This window comes from Falco rusticolus, chromosome 2 (assembly GCF_015220075.1).
Source record: "Falco rusticolus isolate bFalRus1 chromosome 2, bFalRus1.pri, whole genome shotgun sequence".
Taxonomy (NCBI): domain Eukaryota; kingdom Metazoa; phylum Chordata; class Aves; order Falconiformes; family Falconidae; genus Falco; species Falco rusticolus.
This window is the reverse complement of record NC_051188.1, coordinates 106,816,848-106,834,436: the sequence shown is the minus strand read 5'-3', so window position 1 is coordinate 106,834,436 and position 17,589 is coordinate 106,816,848. Positions and strand designations below refer to the sequence as shown.

At 36.4% G+C, this 17,589-nt stretch overlaps 1 protein-coding gene across 2 annotated transcripts in view; it reads left to right on the top strand.

Moving 5' to 3' along the window:
• The window catches only part of USP25 (ubiquitin specific peptidase 25), a 97,959-nt gene extending 81,577 nt beyond the window's left edge, over positions 1 to 16,382 (top strand). The window contains exons 19-26 of one of the 2 annotated variants that reach the window (XM_037377837.1): positions 488 to 601; positions 2,466 to 2,561; positions 6,102 to 6,280; positions 7,094 to 7,172; positions 9,034 to 9,113; positions 13,542 to 13,665; positions 14,336 to 14,531; positions 14,980 to 16,382. In XM_037377837.1, coding sequence (XP_037233734.1) covers positions 488 to 601; positions 2,466 to 2,561; positions 6,102 to 6,280; positions 7,094 to 7,172; positions 9,034 to 9,113; positions 13,542 to 13,665; positions 14,336 to 14,531; positions 14,980 to 15,152 — 1,041 coding nt within the window. In that variant the 3' untranslated portion in view covers positions 15,153 to 16,382. The remainder of the gene's footprint in view (positions 1 to 487; positions 602 to 2,465; positions 2,562 to 6,101; positions 6,281 to 7,093; positions 7,173 to 9,033; positions 9,114 to 13,541; positions 13,666 to 14,335; positions 14,532 to 14,979) is intronic. The other variant, XM_037377838.1, reaches the window with a different exon arrangement.
• Positions 16,383 to 17,589: the final 1,207 nt, after the last annotated feature.

The window sequence follows — 17,589 nt, the reverse complement described above, 5'->3', positions numbered from 1 at the left end:
TGATTGCTAGAGGCTTTTTGTTTGGTTGGTTTGTTTGTGTTTGTTTTTTTTTCCCCCTAGAGCATCAGGAAGTTTTAAACTTTAGCTTGTTGCCATCCCTTAGCATAAATTCATCAGATACTTCAGATATATTTAGTAAATTTTTTGGTGAAATGTATGAAAAGTAGTAGTTGACAGACTCATCCTTTAACAACTGCCTAAAATTGGTAATGGATGTTAGAGTTGTAATACTGGCATCATAACCTGTAAAGAAGTAATTAGGAAATAAAAAGCAAATTAAGTCTTTTTAATAATTATGGCTTAATTTCAAAATGTACTGTGTAAAAAATAGAGAATATAAATGATAATCACAGTTTTTCTCAGAACTTAAGCAGTGCATATAGTTTTACTTGATCAGCCTGTCAGTTTGCACCTCTGTAATTTTCTCTTTTCTGATTATTACCTTTTTTTTCCCCACACACATACTGACAATGGTTTTCTTCTGCAGAGCTCTGATAATGCCCCAGCTCAACCAGCTCCTAACCAGCGAGTTGTAGAGGTGGCGATTCCTGATGTAGGGACTTTTGTGATTGAGTCAGAGGAGGGGGGTTATGACGATGAGGTACATCTGATTGCAGTTGTGTGCACCGCTCCTCCTCGGTGCTTTCTTGTGCTGCCTGATGACAATTTTTGGCATGTTTGCACATTGTGACACCTAACAGATTTCTGCAAAACTAAATGCTTAGCAATTTGTAGCCTTAACAATGTCTTAATTTGTCGTGAAGTGTGAAAGGAAGGCACTAGCTACTCTTAATTGGGCACGCTTTGCATGGTACCATTTACACGGGAGGTATATTTGTCGTCTTAGCTGTGGAAGTTGAATGTTTGTGTTAGGCCAGATAGCATTTGAAATGCTGGTGGTAGACTACTACGTTATTTAAAGTGACAGGATAGTGAGTGATGTTGTTAACGTTTGTGCTTTTTTTTTTTTGTCAGTCCAATAAAGCTAATGTTCAAGTCCAATCCCTTATTTCCCAAGGTTAAGCTTTTCAGACTTAAAGGATTAAATTACTTGTGGAAATAACCTGAAACTGGTATGTCTGGTGGAGCTGACTCTTCCAAAACTTAAGAAAAAAACCAAACAATAAAACCCGCAAAAATTATTTTTTCCCAATTCAGACCAAGGGTGATGCATGTGCCTGGAACTACTTGAGGAACAGATGAGAGGCCCATGTTATCCTGAGAGATGCTATTTTCTGCTGCCCTATTTTAGCAGCAGAAGGCAACACTGCTAGGTCATCAAGCTGTCCTGCCTTGACACTGATGACTCCATGTTTGGTTTGGTTGGGAATAGTGCTGGCGCAGCCCGTATTTGCAGGTGTCTGCTATGTGGAGCTTTTGCTTCCCTAGGCAAATGGGTATTGCAAGTCACTCTGCCATGTAATTGTGATCAGTTGTAACCGGGATTATGGAATGGGGAAAACCCCCCCGATTTAATTGACATCATCACGTGGAGTTTGGCTTCTCATAGATGAGTAGTCTCCACCTTCAAAGGCATGATGATTTAACCTTACCTAGTGACCTGGTTTTTGGGGGTGGTTTTTTTTAATTTTTCCCCACTGTTGTCCTCATGCCATTATCTTTCTAGAGGGTGATAACTTTCTTCCCTCTCTCCCTGATCCTTTTGTAAGCGTATTCAGTCTTTTTTAATGCTGTTCTTATTTGTGGGAAACTTTTCCGGAGAGTTTAGGGCTCTTCCTCTTTTGTTGCTGTGCCAGCTATACCTTGGGCAGGGAAAGAGGGAGTGCTTATCTTTTCTCACAGATAACAAAGGAGAAAGGCCTTTCTGAGTAACCTAGATACAGCAAATTGTTTGTGTACAACTGATGTGAATAGCTGTGAGATGTCTTATGTTTGGCTTTGTGTTTGTTAAATATTTTAAGTTTGATTTTTTTGTTAGAATTTGCCTGCAAATGCTTCAAGGAACCAATTGCATTTGCAGGAGTAGGTCCCTTATTTTGATCTTGACATGCATAAAATATGGGCAGTGTAGTTTACTATGTTTTTAGTATAGTAATTGGGTGATTTTTCTACTCAAAACACTTTTATTTACTTACTTTATTTTTTTTATCCTTTTGTGGCCATGGCTAGCACTGATTCAGCATGCAGTTTCTGATGGATACTAATGCTGAATGGTGCATGTTCCTTTTCTAGGAAGCTTTGACCATGTAACTTTTAAATATTATTTGACACAGTTCTATTTTTGTAATCTTCCTTTAATCATATGTTGTTACAGTAAAAATACATACATACACATGCCGTGACTGATTTGCAGAATATGCACACCAGATCTGTATTGAAACGTGCCATTTCAATGTATGCATGCATTAAGTTGTTTTTTATCTTGCATGAGACTAAAAGCATATTGAATTTGGTCATTAAAATATTAATCATTCAAAACTTTTACCTTAAATCCCTTGTGGCAGGTCATGCTGACCCCGAACATGCAAGGTATTATCATGGCTATAGGTAAAGCCAGGAATGTTTATGACAGGTGTGGGCCAGAAGCAGGGTTCTTTAAGGTACAACTAACATTTTCAACTTTTTCTCCTGACTTTTCTTGTTACGTATGCCTTCTTCTTCCACCCTTTGCATATTAAGATTGTTCCAGTGTTTATACGTTCTTTTCTATGATATCAGTCCTCTGTTTAGATATTTCTGCCTTGAAAAATAGCTAGCTATTTCCCTGTTGATTCAGCTATATCAGTATCTTACATACCTTTCTGCATTTTAAGAGTGGTGAATAATATTCTTAGAATCTTAAGAATAGTGGCAAGTAACATGAAACCTAGATGTGTAATCCATAGGAACAGGTTTTGGTTTTTTCCCCCTGCTAGTACCAAAACCCATGCCTTCACTAGACTGTTTGGGATGTCAGTTTTTTCACCCAGGAACATCAGTGTTTAGTCATTGGTTCTTTATTTCAAAGAGGTGTTCTTGTTTTGTTTTTTTAGTAAATCTAAATTGCTTTCTTTTGTGTAACTGCATGGGTGTCAGTACTCTATTTAGCAGTGTTTTACTACTGGGAATTAGACATTAAGCTTTTTGTGGTTATTACTCTTCACAGCAATATCAGATTTAAATATGTGTTAGTCTTAAATACACAAACTTCTGAGCATTTTTAGCTCACAATCTTTTGAATTTTCAGGATATTATGAGGGGAATTACTTCAATGTAAAATCCTCTCAAATGTGATTTGGAGAGGGGGAAGAAGTTTCTGGCTTGTCAAGCAGTCTGTTCTCTTCTTAATTGTTATGGTGTAGTTGCACTAGAAGAAATTGTAAAAACAAAAAGAAACCAGAAAAAAACCAAACAAACTACAGTCAAACAAAAACCAAACAAACCCACCACCAAAAAAAATCTCCAATCTCTTGGTAAGGAAATTGAACTCTCACGGGTTTGTTTTGGGGTTTTTTATAATGGATACTGAAAGAAGAATTATGACCATAATATTTGTTTGCAGGGCCATCTCTGTTAACCGTGCCTGCTCTCAGGGAATGAATACCCACCCGCTGTAGCCTCTCCTTAGTGAAGTAGCTTTTGTTAGGGGTTCACTGTTGGTTTTTTTCAGATTTATTACTTTTTAAAAGTACTAGATTAACATCTTTTCATGAAGTTGAAAAAAAAAAAATTCCTCATGTGATAAAATCAAATTCTTTTCCGGAAAGTTTAAATACACCTAATTATTTTTTTAATGTGGAGGTTATTTTGGTAATTTTAGAACAGAAATGCAGTTCAAAATAAAATTATATTTAATGCTTCAGAGATATCAAAACAGTGCTCAGGTGAAATGTGTTTTGGTCTTTAATTTTGAATACTTAAACATTTTCCCTTCACAGGGGACAGAATTTGTCTTTGAGAAAAAGTTCTGACACTAAGTTGTTGGACAGTAGAAAAGTTTTCTTACTGATTTTCTGCTGAGTCATCTTTGCAGTAACTTAGAAGAGTTGGAACATTACTTCATTTTTGAGGAATGCATTAGTATGAATGTGTGCAGATGAGGTGGTCCTACTTAGTAACAAAATTTGTATTTTGAAACTTACCAGATGAAATTTCATGTTACTGCATAAACATATTGTGAAAACTTCTATGGTATTTTTTTAATACTGTTATACTCTGGGATTCTTCATGTAGTTTGTTGGGTTTTTTTAATAAAACAACTGTTCACAGAAAATTATGGGGGCTTATCTATGATGTCTTTGTTTTAGCGGAATCCAGGTGAAACCCATTTGACATGGGTCACTTACCACCAGGGTTTCACTCATCTAGATCTAGGCTTAAGACGTGACTAATACAAACCCATGAAGTATTTCTTGATCAATGACCTCTTATAATCATCCTTCTTTAAACTTTATAGACAGCTCCTTGTAGAATATTTGCCTTAAGATCTTTATAGATGGTTCCTTGCAGAATATTTGCTTTAAGATCTTTATATAACATTCTTGGTGAGAAAATGAAAGCATGTAATACTTTTTTTTTTTTTTTTTTTTCTCCTCCTACCATCCCTTTTTCCTGTATTCTGTGTAAAGACATAGTGGTATTTTTTCATCGTACATAGGATTTCTGTATATGTAGTATACAGTTTTATTTTGTTTAAATACATACATAAAAATACAGGGTTTGTGTTGCATTTTTTTCCTACTTCTGAGTAATTCTCTGAAAAATCAAATGTCTAGTGACAGCTGCTTTTTGTTTCTGGCCTACCTCAATAAACAGGGTTTAATTGCATCGTTAGCCATGTTGGATTTCTGGTGGTATAACTTCTGATGTTAGGTAATAGAAACTCTGTCTGTGGCTTTTGATACTTGCAATCAGTTCTGTCAAACTTCCTTTTTAATGATAATGCATATAATTAGTATTTAAAAACACTGATGCAGAATGTTCTTTTTAGTTCTAAAGTTCTCCAAACGCTCTGTGTTAGAGCCTGTATGAATGGTACCTGACCCATGTGTTTAGTCCTGAAAGAAAGTGTATATTAGTAGAGGATGAGAGCCCACATTTCTGATAGTTAAATGTCAAGAAATTACTTGCTGCTGCCAGGTATTTCAACATAATGAATTTGAAATGCTGAACAGGGTAGTTTTCTGCCTGCTTTGGAGCTTTATTTTGTGCATATGTTGTATTGCAACTTTGCTAATGAGTGGAGCTACTGTGTTGTCATTTTTTTCAAGTTGACACTTAGTGTTAGCAAACAATCTGATCACCTCCCATATTTGAGAGATAAATCATGAAACATAAACATTTGTCACCATTTTGCTAATTGTTTTTCTTGTTCCTCTTGTTCATGCTGTTTGGTTTCACTGAATAAAATCAAATGAAAGGATATTGTTCATTAAATCCAATGTGCAGGCAAAGCTGGAAAAGTAAAAGCTTCTGATGACCTATAAAGTTGGTCTAAAATATCCAGTGAGGAGTCTGGCCGGCCCTGTAGGAGATGAATACTATTTGTATTGAAGTATTACTTCCTTTAGAAATCCTACAATTTGATTTTTGTTGAAGGATACTAACCCATTCTCACCTGGCGTTGCCAAAATCAGACGTGTTCATTAAACTTTCTGCAGAATTTATTTTGTTCATGTATTTGCGTTTTAACCATGTATTACAGGTACCTTTTTTGTCTTACGAGATTTTAGAAGATTCCTTTTAAGTGTCTGAAATCTTATACTGCTTTTGCACTGTAAATGCTTAAAGAAACCTCTTTAGGGATTGAATAAACCTTCCTTCATGGAGACATAGCACAGGATTTTGAAGTAAAGGTCTACCTGGGATTTCGGCTGGCTTAGTTGAGGAGAGACAGGATCAACTTTACCATTTGTCTGGCGTTTTGGGGTTTTTTTTTGTTGTTGTTTGTTTGGGTTTTTTTCTTTGGTGGTTTGGGTTTTTTTGGGGTGGGTGTGGTTTTTTTACACATAGTTCAGACTTGTTAGAAGTGCGCACTATGGAATTCATAAAAAAATATTTTGTAGTCAAGAAGCCATGTGACACAAATTATCCTGTTAGTGTCTGTGTCATTTAGTATTTAAAAGTCAGAAAGGATAACGTATGTCTTTAAAATTATTTAGGCAATTAAATTGGAATACACGCGCTTGCTAAAATTAGCCCAGGAAGATCCACCACCTGAATGTGATTACCGTTTGCGTCATGCAATAGTTTACTTCATCCAAAACCAGGCGCCAAAGAAGATAATTGAGAGAACATTACTGGAACAGTTTGGAGATCACAATCTTAGCTTTGATGAGAGGTAATAAGATCTGCATGTTTTATTTCCTGTGCTCACGCACGTTCTCTGATGTGTGGAGACACCCCGTCATATTCAGATAGTGCATGTAACAGAGGGAAGGCTAGTATGTTTGGTTGGCTTTATCTTCTAGTTAATTGCTTGCTAGTGCATTTTATTTAAAAAAAATAATTATAAAAATCTACAAAAAGTAATCAAAAAGTTTGGGTTCTATTGGTAGGAAATAAGGAGAAATACTCAGTGTTGTTCATAATTTCGCACATAGATTTCTGCACCTTCTTTCAAAACACTGTGTAAGGCTTTGTAGCTTGCTTTCAGGGCAGTGAAAAAATGCCAGCAGCAGACAGCAAAGCAAGTTAGATGGGTAGCTTACATGAAAGCAAGACAATGTCTCTTTTCCACTTGGAATTCCATACATTGACCTATTTAAAGAAATAAATTGGAAAGTAGAGAACATTAGTCTTATTTCTGTCTAGTGGATAATCATCTAATGTTACTTTTGCAAAGTAAATATCAGGGAGTTTCAAGCCCTTTGAACTTTAAATTAGAAAGAAAGACTGAGCAATGTGGCGATTTAGCAAAATAAAACAAGAAGTAATTCTTAAATAGCACAGGCCTCCCTCACATGTACTTCAAAACTATGCCCTCTCCTGCTGATTTTACTATGAATAATAAAAAGCACTTTGTCCACAGTATTTTCATACTCTTTTGCATAAGGCTGTAGCTTATACTGTTTTGAGGCTTCTGTCTTTGTATGGATAATATCCCTTGTGAATTTCCAGTAATACTCCATGATCTCTTGTTGCTTTTTGTAAGGTGCCGTAACATAATGAAGGTTGCTCAAGCTAAACTTGAAATGATAAAGCCAGATGAAGTAAACATGGAGGAATATGAGGTTAGTATTTTTAAGTTTTTAAACTAAACTGTAATGTGAAGTAGTTATCAGTTACTGGAATTTTATCTTCACAAATTTCTTCCTGTCTTAAACAGTTTTAACTTCTCAGTGTATTGAAAGACCATCTAGTTGTAGGAGGGCTGTCCTGATCAGTTGATATAAAGCTGGGTTTTTTCCACATTTGTAATTCCAATTACTTGAGCCATAAATAAATACCTGTCCTTACAGTTTGAGTCTGTCCTTACTACTTAACATGTCTTGATGTCGCTAACAGTGTTTTGTAATGTATCACCATATGAGCCGACTGGCTTTCTCTAGTCAGAAACAGCTAGCGGTGAAGGAGTGAGAGTGGTCCAAGCCCAGCCTTACACATCTTGAGAGCTGGGTCACATGCACAGTCACATCTGTGCTTTTTCTCTAGCTGTCTCTGCAGCCATTCCCATTTTCTTATGAGCACCAGATTCTTTTGTTGGCAAGACCATACATAACCAGTTTATGCGTTTATTTTTTCCTCCTGTACTATTTGGAAAAACTTGGAAAGAAAAAAAGAACAAATCTCAGACATTAAATAATCATGACTAGTACTTGCTAAAATATTTCATCCCGTACTTAAAGTTAAGTCTTTAGCTGGTTTTACAGCATCAGTTTCAACTCTGTAATACTGTTCATTAAGGCCTTTTAACAGTGGATATTTATGTCCTAGACAGATGCCAGTGCACCACTTATACCTCACTGTTGTGCTTAGTCCTCCTGAACAAGTTGTTTGAACCTATGGGAGTAATCTTTCCCTCAACAAACCAAACAAAAAATATTTACTTGTTTCTCATTACTGGCTTCAGGACCTACAGTAGAAGCTACTACATTCCAATGTGTCCTCTCTAGCCTGTGAGGAGAAGCACTTCCATAGTAGGATTTCTGTTGCATCTTCTAGGCTCTGCAAGGCTCAATATTTTACCATTATTCTGAATGGCATTGCGCAAGTAGAATAAACCATTCTGAACTTGGCTTTAAAGGGTGAGAGAGTAGGGGAGTCTTCTATTGCCTGGACATACATGCTGCTTTTTGAGCCCCTGAGGCAGATAGTTGGTCATTTCTTCAAAGAGCGTTACTGGTATTTGTCCTGTGTAGCGAGCTGGTATTTCATGGACCCTTTCTCATACTCTTCATATTGAATTTGTAAGAGGCTATGTATTACGGTATGCTATCCCCTATTTTATTTTAATGAGCAATTGAAAGTTGGCTACTAACCAACTGCAGTAAAAGCACCTTTCTCACTTAGAGCACTTACCTGTAACGTGTACCAGTATTACTTTGTATAAAAGGTGATACAGTAAGATAAACGTTCTGCTTCAATATGAACATCTCCACAGTCTGAATTGCATTTGGTTTTTTTGTCACTTCCCATGTAAAGTGTTCAGGCTTTTTCTATGTCATTCTTATATTGAAAGTTAAGCTTAATATTTAGTGTATGAAAAAGCTTTCTAAGATTTTCTGAGTAAATAACTGAGTGTAATGTAGGGAGGGGAAAAAAATAAAAAAGACTATTAGCTTCTCACCTATTTTTGAGAAGAAAAAGGGGATCTCATAATTCTGACTGTGGTTCTCCAAAGATGCTGTGTGTTCCTTTCAAATGGTAATACGTTCTTTAAAAATAATCTCATTTAGAAATATTTTAAATATTTTAGAATTTTCTTTTTATTGAGGGAGGGCAAGCTCAGGTGGACTTTTCACACATGCAAGCTTACTAGGGGTCCTTAGCACTAACTCTGTGTATTAAGCACTAAGTAAAGCATGTGTGTGTTTAAAAAAAATGTATTTCATGTTTGTGGATGAAATTTTATATAACCTTTCTTATATGCAGAGATGGCATCAAGACTATAGAAATTTCAGGGAAACAACCATGTTTCTCATGGTAGGATTGGAGTTTTTCCAAAAAAAGAGGTAAGTGGTAGTATAGAACTCAAATGTAGTAGAGTGATTTGAAGGCAAAATGTAATATTGATAAGTAAAGACATTTTTTAAATTAAGAAATTTCATGTGTTCCTCATTTTAGTTAAGCATTTCCTTGGTCCATTTATGTCTTCCATCTACCTCAAAGTTTCCCACAACTTCCTATTCTTAATCTCCATTTCTAATCTCTTATCAAGCTATGGACTCTTTTCAGAGCACCCTCCATGTGGACCAGCACTCCTTCTCTCCTACTCTTAAGTGCTCTGGGTATCCCTTAGCCGTAAAAATCTTTCCTCTCTGGCACCACATGTGCACTTAGGTTTATCTGGTTTCATCAGCAGTGACAATTAGTCAAGTTCCCGGCTTATCCATCTTTTTATTGGGTCTTCCCACAGAAGTAAACATTTGCCTTATCATTTGTCTGAGACAAAATTCCACCTGTGATGGGTTTAAAAGAGCAGGAAAAAAGAATATATTTGAGGACAACTGTCATAGTTGTAGCTGACTCTTTTTAGCTCCGTGAGGCAATGGTGATCGATTCCCTTCTCTTTGTGAACCAAGTCAGGAATTGCAGCTGTATAAAATTGGTGAATTTTTATGTACTTAATGCACTACAGCTGAAATTTATTCTCTGATCCAGCCATGCAACAAGGATAGCAATTACAGTATAAATGCCTCAAAACCTTCTGCAGAAGAGTCTTTGAAACAGAACTGTTCAGAAGTACCCATGCCCAGCCAAAGGAATGAAATGAGTAGCTGCAGAATATCCCAGTGGCTGACATCTGTGGGGTGAAAATGGGGTTATCACACGATGCAAATTTTTGATTGTGAAAACTTTCTATGGTCAATCACTGATTTTTTTTTTTTTTATTTTTTTCCATGCATAACACAGTAGGTAGGGAAATTGTAGTGGGACTAAAATTTTTTTTCTGTATGTTGTGTAGTAAACTGCTTCATATTTCTCATTCTTGTCTTGTATGCTCCACAAAAAGAAAGGCCACAAACAAATTGGAAATTCGGTTGGAAAAGACACTGCCTTGTCTTTGCAACAAGCTATGTCTTTGTATTGTGGCTAACACAATGAGCCCATAGTCTTAGTTTGTCTTCTGGTTGCTAGCATGTAATAAATACTACATTCATTAATAACCTAAACTGCAATACACTGCTTCATCAGTCTTGAACAGTTTATGTACAAGGGTTGGTCAGAAGATTGCCTGGCTTATTTGAAAAATAAACGCTCTGATACTGCTTGATCCCTTAAGGAGGCAGAAATGTCACAGGTATCGGTGTGGTATATAGGAACGCTCCTTGTTACCCCCAGACTTCATGCATGCTCTGAGCATGCAGGCAGGAATGGAACATCTACCAAGTTCCTCGGCACTGGCACTCCAGGATGGCACCTTCAACCATAAAATACCAGTGTTTTCACTAATCTGCTTCTTACCGTAATATATTCTGGTTATGCCAGGGGGAGGGAGGGAAGCACAGGTTTCTGCTCTCTGCTGTACTGAATTACTGGTATAGTTTTCCATTATTTACATTACTTTGCAGAATTCAAGTGAGACATTGGTTACCAAACATTATTGTTACTTAGCAAACAAGCCCATAATGACCAGTTTTAGACTCTAATGTTGGTCATAAATAAAAAATAGGATGATATCAGACTCATCTAACATCCAAAGAAGTGTAGCATTCATTCCCTGTCTAAGAAATGCAATTTCATAAATGCTTCAAGAGGTATCTAATACACATTAAGGGTGGATCTGGGTATCCACTGACCTGCTCTAAGGCACCTATTGCAATTACATCCCCACGTTTCAGCTACAGGTTCCCAAAGGACTGAGATACTGAGGTTCACATCTTGTACACTCTAGAGGGCAGTGCTACCATCTTTATTCTGAAAACAAGACTGAATCAATGAACTTTTCCAATTTTCTTTATTGTGGAAATCATAAAAATGTAACTTTAAAAATATTTATGAAAACATAGGCTCTCATAATTAAAATAACACCTTCATTAGCAGGACTTTTGAGGCTTTTCTCAGGAATCCATCTCCCTTGGTTGACCAACTTTTCTTACTTTTAATAACGCTAATTGGTACCTAGCAGCACTCAGTCTCTAGATGGAGCCAAAAATTGGCCTTTATCCAGGTGACTTCTGATTTCTTTAAATAATTGTACTGTGTTGAACAAACAAAATCAACACAAAAAACAGTTTGGTATATCTTTTTCATGGCTACTTCCAGTGTTCACTCATGACCCCTTATGGTGTTTGACAAGGCTGCAGGTGGAGAATCAAATGGTCTTTGAGTCATATTCTCTCTGGCTACTGTAGTGTAGGGACCTGCTATGGATGAGGTGAATGCAACCAGCTAAGGAACCTCAGCGCTTTTACCTGCAGCTCGCTCTTGTGGTAGTAACTGATAAGTGAACAAGCTGTAGACCTTAGCAGTTACCTTTCAAGTTTCTTGGAAAGCAAATACAGTTTTTCAGTTTCGCCTGAAATGCCTTTTTCCAAAGCGGTGCTAAAATTTAGCCATCCTGTGCTTTCTGCATCTTTTCCAAAAGCCTAGACCCAGTGAGCTCTGTAATTCTGTGAGCAGCTTCGGTGATTTTAGGCTTAGGCTTCACAGGCTGGAGCTTTATGAATTTCAGGTGTGAAAAAGCAAAATCTGTTCACTGCAGTCGTATGCTTCAGACTCTCAAGATATATAAGGACTTTGAGCTTGGATGTACAGTAATGATGATTTAAAATAGCTTACCTTGCTGTTAGATGGCACTACGTTTTTTTTCAGGGAAAGATCATACAGCTGCAGGAAGGAGCAGGAAGAGAGGGACTGAGAATAAGCCACTACCAGCAGCAAGTTTTTAATTTGGATCAACTGAGTTGTTGACACTGTAATTTCAACCTGCAGTTTCACAAATAACTGAACTAAGCATGGAAAGGGAGAGAAGTTCCTGCTTCTCTGGCTTTATAACCAGCAATTCCAGTTCCTTGCAATCATCTTCTCCCCTTTCCTCCTACATTGTTTTCTGCTGTCCTGGCCAGTTGTGTTGGTGATCAGTAGTGTAAAGAGTTTTCATGGGTAGGAAAAATGGACTTCAGGAGAGGGTAACAGGACTACTTCTTTTAATAAAAGCGTAGGTTTGTATTTTGAGGACAAAAGGTTGGAGAACAGTGACAGTACTTCCATTACTTAAGCAATAAATATTTAGCATTGCAAGGAACTGTGAGCGGATCTCGTGGTGGAAGAAATAACTTCACAGGAGATTCTGAAATCACAGTGTTTGGGTTCATCTTGTTCTTGTAAACAGGGATAACAGAAGATAAAGCTTTAAGGAACCATTGCTATTTCAAGTAGTCTTTTTCCTTCTTTTTTGTTGTCTCATTGGAAGGCATTACTGTAAGTCTTGAGTTTGCTTTGGAAAATTCTGACATGCTTTTTCAGGTATGCTCACACATAATTTTTAGCCATTTTTGTAGTTTGGTGGTTTGGTTTTGGTAGTTTAAGCATGATCTCCTGTTCTCACTAGGATGAGTGAGTGCACAATGTACTGTTCCTCTTACCACTCCCTTAGGAAATATCTCTTCCTAGATTTTTGTAGTTTGAATAAAAACGAGATTTCTAACTGCTTGTTTTTAGGGTAGCTGCCTGAACTGCTTTCAGCAGCTGGCTGTCTTAACTGGGTTTCTTTAAGTCAGAGAATTAACAGTTTAATGTGTTTGCTGGAAATGGTATGCAGCAGTGTGAGGGGAAATCAATGTGTGTGTGAAGGGATCTCTGCTGATTGTTAACTGTTAGGTTCTTAGGTCCTCTGTTCCTCGTCCTTTAAAAATTAGGCTTGTATTTATCTTCTGCATTTAGATTAAAGACAGACGTATCAACAGTCTAGCAGCACTTTTACTTTTGAAATGCTGTTGTGGCTTCTTTCATCACTTTACTCTTCAGTGGTTTGGAAGACCTTCCAGTTAGCGAGACTAAAAATTCACAGTTTGTTTTTTTAGGAATAAGGTGACAGCTTTAAATTTTACTTGCTAAGGTGTAGAATGCTATCAAGATACATATGGCAACCGAAGATCAAACCTAACGTGACATAAATGCACACAGGAAAAAATTAAGTTTTCATGTATACTCAAGGCTAATCCAAAGCTGTTTCTGAAATGAGTGGAATGATATCCATCAGTTCTAGTGAGCTTTGGATCAGACATAGCGTGCAAGTGATCTAGCCTGATAATAAAATAAATTGCTCTAATGTGCATAAAAGACAAAATTGTGTGGTAGAAAAGGCATTATGATGAGATTGGTGGGGAGGGGTGGACTTACAGTCAAAGAAGCAAATGAAATTAAGGGCATGGTAGTTACCTTGAAATGGGTGATACCTGGATGTTGCATCTAATGTTTTTGTTTCTTTACTTCAGCTATATGGAAGCCTTGCTTTACCTTATCTATGCTTACCAGAATAACAAAGAACTCTTGTCCAAAGGCCCATACAGAGGGCATGACGAGGAACTGATATCTCACTACAGACGAGAATGTTTGCTAGTAAGTGAAGGGTGAAGTATGTTAAAAAGTTGAACTTGCTGCATAGCTTTAACAATATTAATTAGTAGAAGAATCTTGCCATCATGTAAAACAAAACCAACCGCAATCCCCTTTCATTAACAAGTTAATACTTTGGCTTGTGTAAGGGAAAAAGCAGAAGTAAATAGGAGAATATTCCTATTTTTTTTTGAATAAGCAATGATCATCTTTGATTGTAAATAGTGTGCTCCCTGCTGTTGTGTCTGGGCTAGGTAGGAACAAAAGTTGACAGTGTTGGTGAGCAGACTCACCCTGTTGCCACAGTTTGATGGGGAGACAAATATTGGGAAAGGCATCAGCAGGAAACAAGGATTTTTTTCCATTATTATGCCACTTTTAGCAATAATGAGAAAACAAAAGCAGGTGATGTGACCTGTCTTAAAAAGTCCAGCTGCAAAGCTTGGGTTGGCCAGGTATCAAATGAAGTGGCTGGAGGAATAGCACAAGATCGAGTGGTTTGATGGAGTATATACATCATTGCTCTAAACTTCACAGTGCAACTGTGGTTAATACAAATTACTAGGTAGCTTTGTAGGAAGACTGTGCTTTAAAACAAACAGAAACTGATGCATGGTAGAATGTGAAATGCTGTATATTTAAAGGCTTTCCTTTTTTGTGGTCATTTATGAAGAAACTAAATGAACATGCTGCAGCACTGTTTGAATCAGGAGATGATCAGGAAGTCAATAATGGCCTGATCATTATGAATGAGCTTATTGTCCCGTGTTTGCCATTACTACTGGTGGATGAAATGGAAGAAAAAGATATCGTCGCTGTGGAAGATATGAGAAACCGTTGGTGTTCCTATCTTGGACAAGAAATGGAACGTAAGTCATTTATTAATTAAGGTAAAAGGCCTTTATGCATCTTTTTTTTATAAATGTGATGTTTTCATTGTCGTGAATTCTGCCTGTATCTGTTGTGCCTTGGTAGTGTATTTTGAGATACCCTGACTTTTGAATAATCCCATACACGTTTAAATAAACAGTTTTTCCATATATTGCACTGGGGTATTATACCTTAAAGAAAACATGCTTTTCGAATGGAAAAACATTTGTGGTGGTGGACCATCTGAAGGAGCATTTATATTAGCATCTTACTAGGAATTGGTGTGTCCTAGTTATTGCTGGCAGATCTGAAGAAAGTGGATTGTTCCAAGTGAAACTCCTTTTCTACCCACCCATCAATTAATAAAAAGTCAGTGTTGGGCAGAAAAAGGAGAATTCCACATGCAGATGTGAATGCTTATGTTTGTTTTCATTGTTTTATTTGCAGCTAACTTGCAAGAAAAGCTGACAGATTTCCTGCCAAAACTGCTAGATTGTTCCACAGAGATTAAAGGTTTCAATGACCCGCCAAAGTTACCCTCCTACTCCACACACGAACTGTGTGAAAGATACGCCCGAATCATGTTGTCACTCAGTCGAACTCCAGCTGATGGAAGATAAATTCTGCAGCCTTCCTAAGCACATTGTATAAACTTTTTTAGTTCTTAAACCTTGCCTTCCTGTCACAGGGTTTGCTTGTTGCTGCTATAGTTTTTAACTTTTTTATTTTAATAACTGCAAGAGAGAAATGACTGTACAAACTTTAGCCAGACTGCAAACGATTAAAGCTGAGAATCGCATGGCGCTCAGTCGTTTCAACCAGAATTGATGCAACATGCAAGTCTGATCATTATGGCAAAACTGCTTTTTTGCCACTTATCTGTTACAGTATTACTTTGCTTTTATCTTAAGATCCTTTACTTTATCAACAGCTGTCCGGATCACTTTGTGACTGCAACTACTTTTAAGTGTCCAGTGCTGTGTAAATACATGGTACTTGGTAGCTTGTAAATGAAATGAAAGAATAAAGTTTTATTTATGGCTACTTCTGTGTTTGCAAGCAGATACCTTGTATATTAGTGTAAAATACGGGTATTTTTGGAAGAGATACAGTATATTGATGGGTTACTCAATTTTATAGACAAGGTTCTTCAGGATTTATGGCCAGTTTAGTTACAGGTAGTCTGAGATTACTGTATGTGAATATATTGAAAAACTGTCGCAGTATTATACACCATGGTTTTTTTGTATATTATTTACTGATCTGTATGAAACTGCACCTGAACACTTTTGTGCGTGTGTGTGGCCATAACAAGTCTTTTCTGATAGTGGGGACTGGCTTCTGAAGCAAAACATTAATGGCACCTTCCCTTTATTCATAGAAAAAAAATAGGGAAAAAAAATAAAAGTATTTTCAGTAGAAATATATTACACAGTCTGAGTGAAATTTCTAGAAATCGATTTAAGTAGAGGAAATAAAGTTTTTTAAAAAAGTGGAATTTGTGAAGCTTAAGAATTACTCAATTTTTTTAATTGGTATTTTAGTCATGTAAGTGACCAGAAATAAAACCTTACATTAATTCCATATTTGAAATGGGTTGCTACTGTTGCAACAAAATATCTCAAATGTTTTATCTGTCCTAATTAAATTTCTATTGGAAGTGAAAGAAAAGATCTATAGGGCTTGTTTTGTAAAACTAAATTACTGTCTGGTTTTAATGAAGAAAATTAATTATTTTGTGGAAAAAGAAATTGAATGCGTCCTTAGGTAATCCTGTTACCTGACACTATTTTGATTTCTACTCTTATAGAGAACACTTTGTGTTAGAACAGTAAAATATGTGAATATTTGTTTGTATGTTTTTATTGGAGCGGCACTCAACTTCTCATTACAGACTTGCAAGTGGTGTGTATTTGAGTATCTACTAATAAAAGAACACGGAGGGAGAGGAGTAATTAAGTGCAGACCATCTAGAAATGTAGTGGGCATAAATGTGGGCATGTCGTATGCAAGAAGAGGTAGAGTGCAATCTTAATACGTATCAGTCTTGGAAGTTGTTCACTCTTGAGAGATGCTGGATCACAACATGCAGTGAACAGAGTGTGGCCTTCAATTCAGAATCTTTCTAAGGATGTTTTCCTTTTCAGTTTTCATTATTGGAGTGCTTCGTACTTGGTCAAACTGTCCATTTATTTTACTAAAAAAAAATATTTAAAAGAATATTTAACTCTTACAGGTGCAATACTACTCAGGAGCCTTTTTTTAGGTCTTGAAACTATTGCTGTGTGAAATACAACTTTTCAAGGAAAGATATGCATATTATGAAAAGAGTGAAGATCAATTTTAAGATTTCATAGTTTGCATCTGTTGCACTTTGATTTGAAACTCAAGAATGTGCTTACTTAGCACAGTATTTTTAAAAAAGGTTTTGACCAGATTGGACTTCTCATTCACCTTTGTCAGTAATCGTAAAAGCAAAAGTGAAAGAGCAATTGTTGCTAACAGGTTTTGAATTTGAATGCTTGAAAACTTTTAAGAAAAGCTCCCCTCCAACCCTGCAGGAACCAGTTACTCTCATGGTCTGTGTAATCTTCCATGACAAACACAGGGGAAAAGGTGCTCTTTCTAAGGTAAAAAGAGGAAGAAAGTATTTCATTTGGGAAGACTATCTAAGATACTTAAATTAAAGGGAAGCAGGCAAGGACAAGACTATTTGTTCTTCTTGTTTCAGGGTTTGGTTTTTTGGTTTTTTTTTCATTTTTTTAAAGTACGAAAATAATTCATTTTCGTTCATAGTACTGAAGTTAAGTGTTTGTTTGCAATGACTTGAATTTTTTAGTTGAATTGAGGTCTATCTAGTAGAACCGAAATAAATATTTATGTATTTTACTTTTCAGTTTCTTTTTAAAAATCTTTTATGAATGTAAACCTTAAGCTTAATCATCAAGGTACTATTTTGTCTTAAAAACCTTGGTTTTTTCATTGCAATAAGATAGCTTGGATTCATGATGCCTAGCACAAAACCTATACAAATAACTGGAAGGCAGTAAAGTATAC